At 40.0% G+C, this 12,932-nt stretch overlaps 1 protein-coding gene across 1 annotated transcript in view; it reads right to left on the bottom strand.

Moving 5' to 3' along the window:
• Positions 1-12,046, bottom strand: part of LOC124512129 (coiled-coil domain-containing protein 170-like) — a 37,542-nt gene extending 25,496 nt beyond the window's left edge. Inside the window, exons 1-3 of the mRNA XM_047079534.1 lie at positions 11,704-12,046; positions 11,099-11,227; positions 29-285 (exon numbers count right to left, since the gene is read on the bottom strand). Of these exons, the coding sequence (XP_046935490.1) occupies positions 29-285; positions 11,099-11,227; positions 11,704-11,826 (509 nt within the window). The 5' untranslated portion in view covers positions 11,827-12,046. The remainder of the gene's footprint in view (positions 1-28; positions 286-11,098; positions 11,228-11,703) is intronic.
• Between the last annotated feature and the right edge of the window lie 886 nt (positions 12,047-12,932).

Raw genomic sequence — 12,932 nt, 5'->3', positions numbered from 1 at the left:
TTTGAAAACAAACTAGAACATTTCCTACCTTAGATTGTTTTCCAGTTCTATAATTTTTTCAGTTAGATCCCAGTTGCCTCTTTCAAGATTCTGAATATTGGTGTTTTTCAAAGATTTAATTCTGGTTAGAGAAGCGATAAGTTCCTCTAAGTCCTTGATATCCTCTTTCAGGGACATTATCTGGGAAGACTGATGCACGTTATTTCGTTTGTAACTTTCTAGCTCACTCTTCATCTCTTGCAATGAAGTTTCTTTTATGAAGAGCTTGTTTTGAAGGTTTCTTAGCTATTCAGAAACGGAAAATGTTACTTAAAATCATAATGTTGGTTTTAGAAAATTCATGACTTTAAATCATTATGGATATTTCAGTTACAACTTATTATACAATAAAATGAAGATTCTCAAATCTCCTAACAGTATATTCCAGTGTTACACTCATTTTTTTTTAAGTTTACTTATTTATTTTGAGACAGAAAGCAAGAGTTGGGGAGGGGCAGAGAGAGAGAGGGAGAGAAAGAATCCCAAGCAGGGTCTGCAGTAACAGCACAGATCCCATGAGCCTGAGATCATGACCTGAGCCAAAATCAAGAGTTGGACTCTCAACTCACTGAGCCACCCAGGCGCCCCGAAGCAGTGTAATTTTTTTAAACGTTTATTTATTTATTTTGAGAGACAGAGACAGAGGGAGAGAGAGGATCCCAAGCAGTCTCTGTGCTGCTGCCAGCACAGAGCCCACGTGGGGCTCGATCCCATGAATACTGAGATCATGACCTGAGCCTTTAAATCAAGAGTCAGACCCTTAACCGACTGAGCCACCCAGGGACTCCTGAAGCAGCATAATTAAACAACAACAACAACCATTAAAATGACACATAGGGTTTAGAATAAGTGATTTTATTCTCATCAACATTAAAGTTGTTCAAATCTTGTTATGAGAGTAAATCACACCAATAATGAATTCTATAATGCCTAGCAAAAAAGAAATACTTAATGCTTTGGCCATAGACGTGTTACTTTATGTTGGTTGTGAAGGGGAGTGTGTTCAGAGGCCTCTCTCCTAAAAAGCTATGTTTACACCACTTGTTTCCTGGCCTTATCTGTGCTCATCAGTGAAATGGTTGAATAGGAGAGTCAGGAGAAAGAATGAGGCTTATATTGACTATATATTATTTTAAAGCAAATAAAGGAAAGAAAAGATCATAAAGTTATGAAGAGAAGCAAGAGTGATGGCTTGCGAGAGAGGAAGCAACAGAAGACAGCCACAAACTGCTGAGAAAGACCAAAAAGAGATTGGAGAGGCAGAGTGCATGGCTGCTGTCAGGTGACTTATTTATCTTTCGGTAGCATTAAAAAAAATTTTTTTTTTATTTTAGGGGCGCCTGGGTGGCTCAGTCGGTTGAGCATCTGACTTTGGCTCAGGTCATGATCTCGCGGTTTGTGCATTTGAGCCCCGTGTCAGACCCTGTGCTGACAGCTCAGAGCCTGGAGCCTGCTTCGGATTCTCTCTCCCTCTCTCTCTGCCACTCCCCTGCTTGCACTCTGTCTGTCTCTCCCTCTCTCTCAAAAATAAATAAACATTAAAATTTTTTTAAATAATAAAATAAAATAAAAAATTTTTAATTTTAGAATGGAGAGCAAGTGGGGGAGGAGGCAGATGGAGAGAGAGAAAGAGAGAGAGAGAATCTTAAGCAGGATCCACGTTCAGGGGGAAGCCTGATGCAGGACTTGATCCCATGACCCTGAGATCAAAATTGAGAGTCAGCTGCTCAACTGACTGGTCATTCGGGTGCCCCTTGGTATCATTTTTTAAACCTCCGCTCTTCTATCTGATAAGTGAAGAAAGTTCACTAGATGGAGAAAATTGAGGTACTGCTAATATTCAGGGGTCAGTTAACTTTTTTTTTTAATGTTTATTTTAATATATAGAGAGCTCACATGAGTGGGGGGAGGGGCAGAGAGAGAGCAAGAGACAGAAGCCCAAGCAGGCTCCTCACTGTCAATGCTGAGCCTCACGCAGGGCTGGATCCCACCAACCGTGAGATCATGACCTGAGCTGAAACCAAGTCAGATGCTTAACCAACAGAGCCACCCAGGTGCCCCAGGGGTCAATTAACTTTTGATTTAACCTAATTTGTTCAAATTTCTTAATAGGCTGTATAAGATCCTTATGAACTAGTAAGAGAGGAGGGAAAAGGGCAAATTAGATGTAACATTATAGGGGCACCTGGGTGGTTCAGTCGGTTGAGCGTCTGACTTCAGCTCAGGTCACAATCTCGAGGTCCGTGAGTTCGAGCCCCGCGTCGGGCTCTGGGCTGATGGCTCAGAGCCTGGAGCCTGTTTCCAATTCTGTGTCTCCCTCTCTCTCTGCCCCTCCCCCGTTCATGCTCTGTCTCTCTCTGTCTCAAAAATAAATAAATGTTAAAAAAAATTTAAAAAAAACTGCAAATGATTCTTCAATTATCTCCATAAAATTGTCAGTTTTAAAATTAATAATGGGTTCTGACATATTTTTCCTTAGCAGGAAAATTTACATTGCCTCCACTCACCCCCTCCAGAACTAGCTGTATCTACCAGGTTTCTCCTATTTGCCTTATTACCAAGCTAAAGGAAGAAAAGCATCTTATCGGCATGAACACAGTCATATTGCCCTCACAAATAAAAATTTCTATGAAAAATCAAACTAAAAATACTGGCAAAACACACTAAATTTATTTTAGGACACCAGGCCTTATTATACATATTAGTAACATTTTTTTACAAGTTCTTTAACTCCTGTTTATTACTACAGCAGTGTACCTGACTATGCAAGAGTTTTAGTTCAATATCACAATGCCTAAATTAGACAATACAATCACCAACTGAATACTTTAATATTCATCACTTCTATATCTGGCTTTTCTTAAATATAGCCCTTCTTGCACCTGTGTCTCCATTATTGGGCAGAAACACATGATAATGTCCCACAAAGAAATGAAGTTGATTATAACAAAAAAATTTAAATGCATGCAGTGAAGAGAATAAACTGGCTTATCAAGACAATTGTGTTCCTGTGGAATTAAATAATAGGTTACTGGAAAAGAGAAAGATGACTCATGTTGAAGATATTCTGTTGAAATCACTGGACTCTTTTTTTTAAATAACTTTAGGGGCACCTGGGTAGCTCAGTTGGTTAAGCGTCTGACTTTGGCTCACATTACGATCTCAAGGTTCCTCATGTGTTTGTGAGCTCATACCCCACATATGGCTTACTGCTGTCAGCACAGAGCCCGCTTTGGATCCTCTGTCCCCCCCTCTCTCCCTCTCCCTTGCTTGTGTTCTCTCAAAAATAAATAAATAAATAAAACATTAAAATAACTTTAACACTGGGAAACCATGCAATAACAGTCACCAATTTTTATTAAATTCAGAAAATCCCAATAAGTGATACGGAATACTTTTTAATACATATACTATCAAAAACCAAGTCAAAATGATATCTTGTAGAGCCTTTCATATGTGTTTTGATAAATAGATTAAACATACTTATAGTTACCAATGACTTATGTACATGTAGAGAATTGCTTTTAAAAAGTACTTTGAAATTCTTGAAAATAACTTACAAATTTTCTTTAGAGAAGGTTTAAAACCTATGATCTTTTGTTGACAATTTGGTTTAAAAGCCTTCTTTATGAATTAGGCATAGATAAACCTTAATCTACTCCAAATCTGAATTATCAAAAATCCCAAGGGACACCTGGATGGTTCAGTTGGTTAAGTGTCCAGCTTGGGCTCAGGTCAGGATTTCGTAGCTTGTGAGATCCAGCCCTGCGTCGGGCTCTGTGCTGACAGCTCAGAGCCTGGAGCCTGCTTCAGATTCTGTGTCTCCTTCTCTCTCTGCCCCTGCCCTGCTCATGTTCTGTCCCTCTCTTAAAAATAAATAAACACTAAAGAAAATTTTTTTAAATCCCTAACTTGTTAAATATTAGTAGTAAGTTATACTGCGGACAAGAACAATAATGCTACCCATACTAAAACTGCTAAGGTTTTCAGGGATTTGGCATTATATTTTTCTGTGGGAAAAAAAAAAAAAGACAAATTAAGAAATCTCTCCAGTGTCATAAAATGGATTGCATTTATATAAACTCCACTTAAATTTAATCTCTATTCACCTCCATATACTAAAAGAGGGAAAAATTTAGAATAAATAGAATTGAAAGAAATATATTTATCTATATATCTGTATATTTATTTAAAAAAATTTTTTTTACATTTATTTATTTTTGAGAGACAGGGTGAGACAAAGTAAGAGTGGGGAAGAGGCAGAGAGAGGGAGACACAGACTCTGAAACAGGTTCCAGGCTCTGAGCTGTCAGCACAGAGCCTGATGTGGGGCTTGAACCCACAAACCGTGAGATCATGACCTGAGCTGAAGTTGGACACTTAACCGACTGAGCCACCCAGGCGCCCCTGTATATTTATTTTTTTCATGTTTTTTCAAATTTTATTTTATTTTATTATTATTTTTTTAATATATGAAATTTATTGACAAATTGGTTTCCATACAACACCCAGTGCTCATCCCAAAAGGTGCCCTCCTCAATACCCATCACCCACCCGCCCCTCCCTCCCACCCCCCATCAACCCTCAGTTTGTTCTCAGTTTTTAACAGTCTCTTATGCTTTGGCTCTCTCCCACTCTAACGTCCTTTTTTTTTTTTTTTTTTTCCTTCCCCTCCCCCATGGGTTCCTGTTAAGTTTCTCAGGATCCACATAAGAGTGAAACCATATGGTATCTGTCTTTCTCTGTATGGCTTATTTCACTTAGCATCACACTCTCCAGTTCCATCCACGTTGCTACAAAAGGCCATATTTCATTTTTTCTCATTGCCACGTAGTATTCCATTGTGTATATAAACCACAATTTCTTTATCCATTCATCAGTTGATGGACATTTAGGCTCTTTCCATAATTTGGCTATTGTTGAGAGTGCTGCTATGAACATTGGGGTACAAGTGCCCCTTTGCATCAGTACTCCTGTATCCCTTGGGTAAATTCCTAGCAGTGCTATTGCTGGGTCATAGGGTAGGTCTATTTTTAATTTTCTGAGGAACCTCCACACTGCTTTCCAGAGCGGCTGCACCAATTTGCATTCCCACCAACAGTGCAAGAGGGTTCCCGTTTCTCCACATCCTCTCCAGCATCTATAGTCTCCTGATTTGTTCATTTTGGCCACTCTGACTGGTGTGAGGTGATACCTGAGTGTGGTTTTGATTTGTATTTCCCTGATAAGGAGCGACGCTGAACATCTTTTCATGTGCCTGTTGGCCATCTGGATGTCTTCTTTGGAGAAGTGTCTATTCATGTTTTCTGCCCATTTCTTCACTGGGTTATTTGTTTTTCGGGTGTGGAGTTTGGTGAGCTCTTTATAGATTTTAGATACTAGCCCTTTGTCCGATATGTCATTTGCAAATATCTTTTCCCATTCCGTTGGTTGCCTTTTAGTTTTGTTGGTTGTTTCCTTTGCTGTGCAGAAGCTTTTTATCTTCATAAGGTCCCAGTAATTCACTTTTGCTTTTAATTCCCTTGCCTTTGGGGATGTGTCGAGGAAGAGATTGCTACGGCTGAGGTCAGAGAGGTCTTTTCCTGCTTTCTCCTCTAAGGTGCTGATGGTTTCCTGTCTCACATTTAGGTCCTTTATCCATTTTGAGTTTATTTTTGTAAATGGTGTGAGAAAGTGGTCTAGTTTCAACCTTCTGCATGTTGCTGTCCAGTTCTCCCAGCACCATTTGTTAAAGAGGCTGTCTTTTTTCCATTGGATGTTCTTTCCTGCTTTGTCAAAGATGAGTTGGCCATACGTTTGTGGGTCTAGTTCTGGGGTTTCTATTCTATTCCATTGGTCTGTGTGTCTGTTTTTGTGCCAATACCATGCTGTCTTGATGATGACAGCTTTGTAGTAGAGGCTAAAGTCTGGGATTGTGATGCCTCCTGCTTTGGTCTTCTTCTTCAAAATTCCTTTGGCTATTCGGGGCCTTTTGTGGTTCCATATGAATTTTAGGATTGCTTGTTCTAGTTTCGAGAAGAATGCTGGTGCAATTTTGATTGGGATTGCATTGAATGTGTAGATAGCTTTGGGTAGTATTGACATTTTGACAATATTTATTTTTCCAATCCATGAGCAGGGAATGTCTTTCCATTTCTTTAAATCTTCTTCAATTACCTTCATAAGCTTTCTATAGTTTTCAGCATACAGATCCTTTACATCTTTGGTTAGATTTATTCCTAGGTATTTTATGCTTCTTGGTGCAATTGTGAATGGGATCAGTTTCTTTATTTGTCTTTCTGTTGCTTCATTGTTAGTGTATAAGAATGCAACTGATTTCTGTACATTGATTTTGTATCCTGCAACTTTGCTGAATTCATGTATCAGTTCTAGCAGACTTTTGGTGGAGTCTATCGGATTTTCCATGTATAATATCATGTCATCTGCAAAAAGCGAAAGCTTGACTTCATCTTTGCCAATTTTGATGCCTTTGATTTCCTTTTGTTGTCTGATTGCTGATGCTAGCACTTCCAGCACTATGTTAAACAACAACGGTGAGAGTGGGCATCCCTGTCGTGTTCCTGATCTCAGGGAAAAAGCTCTCAGTTTTTCCCCGTTGAGGATGATGTTAGCTGTGGGCTTTTCATAAATGGCTTTTATGATCTTTAAGTATGTTCCTTCTATCCCGACTTTCTCAAGGGTTTTTATTAAGAAAGGGTGCTGGATTTTGTCAAAGGCCTTTTCTGCATCGATTGACAGGATCATATGGTTCTTCTCTTTTTTTTTGTTAATGTGATGTATCACGTTGATTGATTTGCGAATGTTGAACCAGCCCTGCATCCCAGGAATGAATCCCACTTGATCATGGTGAATAATTCTTTTTATATGCTGTTGAATTCGATTTGCTAGTATCTTATTGAGAATTTTGGCATCCATATTCATCAGGGATATTGGCCTGTAGTTCTCTTTTTTTACTGGGTCTCTGTCTGGTTTAGGAATCAAAGTAATACTGGCTTCATAGAATGAGTCTGGAAGTTTTCCTTCCCTTTCTATTTCTTGGAATAGCTTGAGAAGGATAGGTATTATCTCTGCTTTAAACGTCTGGTAGAACTCCCCTGGGAAGCCATCTGGTCCTGGACTCTTATTTGTTGGGAGATTTTTGATAACCGATTCAATTTCTTCGCTGGTTATGGGTCTGTTCAAGCTTTCTATTTCCTCCTGATTGAGTTTTGGAAGAGTGTGGGTGTTCAGGAATTTGTCCATTTCTTCCAGGTTGTCCAATTTGTTGGCATATAATTTTTCATAGTATTCCCTGATAATTGTTTGTATCTCTGAGGGATTGGTTGTAATAATTCCATTTTCATTCATGATTTTATCTATTTGGGTCATCTCCCTTTTCTTTTTGAGAAGCCTGGCTAGAGGTTTGTCAATTTTGTTTATTTTTTAAAAAAAACAACTTTTGGTTTCGTTGATCTGCTCTACAGTTTTTTTAGATTCTATATTGTTTATTTCTGCTCTGATCTTTATTATTTCTCTTCTTCTGCTGGGTTTAGGCTGCCTTTGCTGTTCTGCTTCTATTTCCTTTAGGTGTGCTGTTAGATTTTGTATTTGGGATTTTTCTTGTTTCTTGAGATAGGCCTGGATTACAATGTATTTTCCTCTCAGGACTGCCTTCGCTGCGTCCCAAAGCGTTTGGATTGTTGTATTTTCATTTTCGTTTGTTTCCATATATTTTTTGATTTCTTCTCTAATTGCCTGGTTGACCCACTCATTCGTTAGTAGGGTGTTCTTTAACCTCCATGCTTTTGGAGGTTTTCCAGACTTTTTCCTGTGGTTGATTTCAAGCTTCATAGCATTGTGGTCTGAAAGTATGCATGGTATCAAATTTTATTTTTGAGAGAGAAAGAGAGAGAGACAGAGCCCCACATGGGGCTTGAACTTACCAACCATGAGATCATGACCTGAGCCAAAGTTGGTCACTTAACCGACTGATCCACCCAGGCACCCCTATGTTTATTTATTTATTTATTTATTTATTTATTTATTTATTTATTTATTTTAAATTTTTTTTAACGTTTTTATTTCTTTTTTCTCAACATTTTTATTTATTTTTGGGACAGAGAGAGACAGAGCATGAACGGGGGAGGGGCAGAGAGAGAGGGAGACACAGAATCGGAAGCAGGCTCCAGGCTCCGAGCCATCAGCCCAGAGCCTGACGCGGGGCTCGAACTCACGGACCGCGAGATCGTGACCTGGCTGAAGTCGGACGCTTAACCGACTGCGCCACCCAGGCGCCCCTGTCTTTTTATTTTTGAGACAGAGAGAGACAGAGCATGAACGGGGAAGGGGCAGAGAGAGAGGGAGACACAGAATCGGAAGCAGGCTCCAGGCTCTGAGCCATCAGCCCAGAGCCCGACGCGGGGCTCGAACTCACGGACCGTGAGATCGTGACCTGAGCCGAAGTCGGACGCTTAACCGACTGAGCCACCCAGACGCCCCTATTTATTTATTTTTTAATGTTTATTTATTTTGTGAGAGAGAACGAGCGTGCATGAGTGTGAGCAGGGGAGGGACAGAGAGAGAGACAGAGAGAGAGAGAGAGAGAGAATCCCAAGCAGGCTCTGCACTGTCAGCTCAGAGCCTGATTGGAGCTCAAACTCATGAACCAACCGTGAGATCATGATCTGAGCCGAAATCAAGAGTTGGACACAACCAACAGAGCCACCCAGGTGCCCCTCTTTATCTATATGTTTCAATAAAACCTGGAGTCAGACTATTGGTAGATGTGATAGCAGAAAAGAAGGCCCAAGGAATCAGGCCCCTGTTGTAGGCTGAGTTTTGTCTTCTCAAAATTTCACATGTTGAAGCGCTAACCCCTAGTGACTCAGAATGTGACTATATTTGAGGACAGGATCTTTAAAGAGGTAATTAAGTTAAAATGAGATCTTTAGGGTAGGCCATAATCCTGTATGACTGATGTTCTTAGAAAGAAGTGAAAATTTAGGGGTGCCTGGGTGGCTCGGTTGGTTGAGTGTCTGACTTCAGCTCAGGTCATGATCTCATAATTGTGAGTTTGAGCCCCACATAGGGGTCACTGCTGTCAGTACAGAGTCTGCTTCAGATCCTCTGTTCCTGCCCCAGCTCCCGCCCGGCCCTTGCCCCTCCCCCAATTGCACATGCTGTCTCTCAAAAATAAACATAAAAAAAAAAAGAGAAGAGGAAATTTGGTCACAGATACAGAGGGAAAACCTCATAAAGACACAGAGAATAGATGGCTATCTATCTATAAGCCAAGAAAAGAGGCCTCAGAAGAAATGAACCTTCTCACCACACACACACACACACACACACACACACACACACACACACACAGTCATTATGTGAGGTGATAGAGGTATTAACTAACTTTACTGCGATCATCATTTTGCAAAATATATGTACATCAAAACATCACAGGGACACCTGGGTGGCTCAGTTGGTTAAGCGTCTGACTTCAGCTCAGGTCACGATCTCACGGTCTGTGAGTTCAAGTTCATCGGGCTCTGTGCTGACAGCTCGGAGCCTGGAGCCTGCTTCAGATCCTGTGTCTCCCTCTCTCTCTGCCCCTCCCCGTTCGTGCTCTGTCTCTCTCTGTCTCAAAAATAAACATTTAAAAATTTTATTAAAAAAACCACATCACATTGTACATCCCAAACTTACATAATGTTACATGTCAATTATGTGGCAAAAAATCTGAGAGGAAAGGAAGAGGGGGAGGAGAAGTAGCAGTTGCAGTATTGGTAGGAGAAGAAGGAGGTGGAGAAGGAGTACTACTAATCCTGCTGATACCTTGTCTTAGACTTCCAGCCTCCAGAACTATGAGAAAAATTTTTATTATTTAAGCCATCTAGACTATGCTCCTTTCTTACGGCAGCCCTAGCAAACTCATGCACATGCCATATATAGCTACTTACTTGAAAGGCTGGTCAGTGTCCCACAATATAAGCATTCAGAATATTTTACTTAAAGGTAACCATAGAGACAGGGCAGGCATAAACAGCCACATCACAGTACCTTAACAATGACAGTGGCCTTTGAGATTCAATCATGGTTATCTGGGAGACTCTCTTGCAACAAATAGCCTGAGGGTGCTTGAGCTCAACTAAAGAATTCCTACACTCTTGGGGCGCCTGGGTGGCTCAGTCAGTTGAGCGCCCAACTTCAGCTCAGGTTATGATCTCACAGCTCATGGGTTCGAGCCCTGTGTAGGTCTCTGTGCTGATAGCTCAGAGCCCGGAGCCTCCTTTCGATTCTGTGTCTCCCTCTTTCTCTGCCCCTCCCCCGCTCATGCTCGCTCTCTCTCTCGCTCTCTCTCTTAAAAATAAATATTAAAAAAAAATTACTACACTCTAGTTCATCACCTGGTGTTAAGGGAAAAGTCAAGGCATTTTCTACAAATGTGGTTTCTTTCTTTTCCATCTGTTGATGTTACTCAGATGTCTCCTCAAGTATTATATAAGACTAGTGGATATTTGACATTTGGTGCTGTTTTAAATAGGAACTCAATCTTTCCATTAAAAAACGCATAATACATGTAATTGATTAGTGTTTTTACATAAATTTTGAGCATGGCAGTTCCTAGCACGATTTTAACACTACAGCATTCAGTGGTCCACTCAAAAGTATCTAACTATGTACCATCTTCAAAAGGATTTATCTGGTAAAAAAGCAAACAGATTTGGGTCTAAATTAGTGTTCCTCAGTAATAAGACAGTTCAATATTGAGGAAAAAAGCACAACTGAGTTATGAATCCCTTATCAGAATGTTTCTCTCCCTGGTGCACCTGGGTGGCTCAGTTGTTTAGTCTGACTCTTGATTTCTGCTCAGGTCACGATCTCATGGCTCATGAGTCTGAGCCCCACTTAGGGCTCCACACTAATAGCACAGAGCCTGCTTGGGATTCTCTCTCCCTCTCTCTCTGCCCCGCCTCCACGTGCATTCCCTTCTCTCTCTGTCTCTGAAAAAAAAAAAAGTTTCTCTCCTTACTTTTACAGAGGATACATTTTCCTTTGGCACTTTATTTTCAGATAATCCATATACCTCAGCTAAAAGAGTCTTGTTTTTCACCAACAAAGCAGTAAGGTCAGGACAGACTGGGTCAGCTGCTCTTTTCTTGTACATCATTGGGTTCTTGGTGGGAACCGTTTTAACAGGTGGATCAAAACAAGCCTACAAAGAGAAACTGCAAATTAATTAACTGAACATGTGCCCTATTGATCAAAACCAACAATGTTTGAACTCACACAAATGCAATTAAGTAGCTTTAAACAGAATACAACTTTAAAATATTTATTTTGAGGTGCTGGGATAACAAATGCAATAGGTCTCAGGAAAATAGCAAGTAGCCTATATTATTTATCTAAATAAATATAATTTCTAAGAGTATAGGAATCAAGACAACACATATGAGTTATCTGGGGAAATGTTAAATCACATCCAATAAAACCTTTATAGAGACGTGAACTATTAGAAAGCCATTGATGAAAGAATTACCAGTATGTATTTGTTTTATTTTTGGTTACAAATCAATTCCTATGCATTTTATTATTATACAAATTGATTTTTTAAAATCTGATTTTATTAAGTCAGTGTCAATTTTGTTTTTTCCACACCTATATGGAGGGTAAAACTTAGGGAGTATTTACCTGTATGACAGTATCTCCTCCTATTGTCAAAAGGGTGTGCAAAGTGTAATTGTAATTAGTACAATTTTTGTTAAGAACAAAGTTTATATGACTCAAATAAAACCAAGAAACATGTATTAACATAAATCTCTAAAAAAAACATATAAATCTATCACATGGTGCTTAATGTGCTAAAGAACAAAATACATTTTTCTAAAGTTACCAGGTTTTAGAATTTTATGCTTACCAAGATACTAGGAAACAGAATTGCACAAGAGAATACAAAATAACTATGTTTAACTGTTTAAAGAAATAAAAAAGGAGCATTTGGCTGGCTCAGTCGGTAAAGCGTGCGTCTCTTGATCTTGGGTTGTGGGTTTGAGCCCCAGGTTGGGTATGGAGATTACTTCAAAACAAAACATTAATAAAAAAATAAGAGGGCTGCCTGGGTGGCTCAGTCGGTTGAGTGGCCGACTTCAGCTCAGGTCATGATCTCGCGGCCGGTGAGTTCAAGCCCCGCGTTGGGCTCTGTGCTGACAGCTCAGAGCCTGGAGCCTATTTCAGATTCTGTGTCTCCCTCTCTCTGACCCTCCCCCATTCATGCTCTGTCTCTCTCTGTCTCCAAAATAAATAAACGTTAAAAAAATTTTTTTTTTTTTTAAAATAAGAGGGCTGCCTGGGTGGCTAAGTCACTTGAGCATCCAGCTCTTGATTTTGGCTCAGGTCATGGTCCCAGGGTTGTGGGATTGAGCCCCACATCGGGCACCACTCTGAGAAAAAGAAAGAAAGAAGGAAAGAAAGGAAGAAAGAAAGAAAGGAAAGGGAATTTGGAAAATATAAATAAGTCACAGGATCACAAAGAATAAATGTCATGGAAAAAACAACCAAATAAGATTTCTAGAAATTAAAAGTATAATTTTAATTTAAAAATGGGGGGCGCCTGGGTGGCGCAGTCAGTTAAGCATCCGACTTCAGTCAGGTCACGATCTCGCGGTCCGTGAGTTCGAGCCCCGCGTCAGGCTCTGGGCTGATAGCTCAGAGCCTGGAGCCTGTTTCCGATTCTGTGTCTCCCTCTCTCTCTGCCCCTCCCCCGTTCATGCTCTGTCTCTCTCTGTCCCAAAAGTAAATAAACGTTGAAAAAAAATTTTTTTAAAAATGGAATGGACATGTTAAAAAACAGATTAGGCCTAGATGAAGAATAAACGGATCTATAGGAAGGAACAAGAGGACAGCATACAGGAAACAATAAA

This window comes from Lynx rufus, unplaced genomic scaffold (assembly GCF_022079265.1).
Source record: "Lynx rufus isolate CCGP_SWC_20201006 ecotype Redwood Valley unplaced genomic scaffold, mLynRuf1.p SCAF_17, whole genome shotgun sequence".
Lineage (NCBI taxonomy): Eukaryota > Metazoa > Chordata > Mammalia > Carnivora > Felidae > Lynx > Lynx rufus.
The sequence above is the reverse complement of the archived record's forward strand: the minus strand, read 5'-3'. Positions and strand labels throughout refer to the sequence as shown.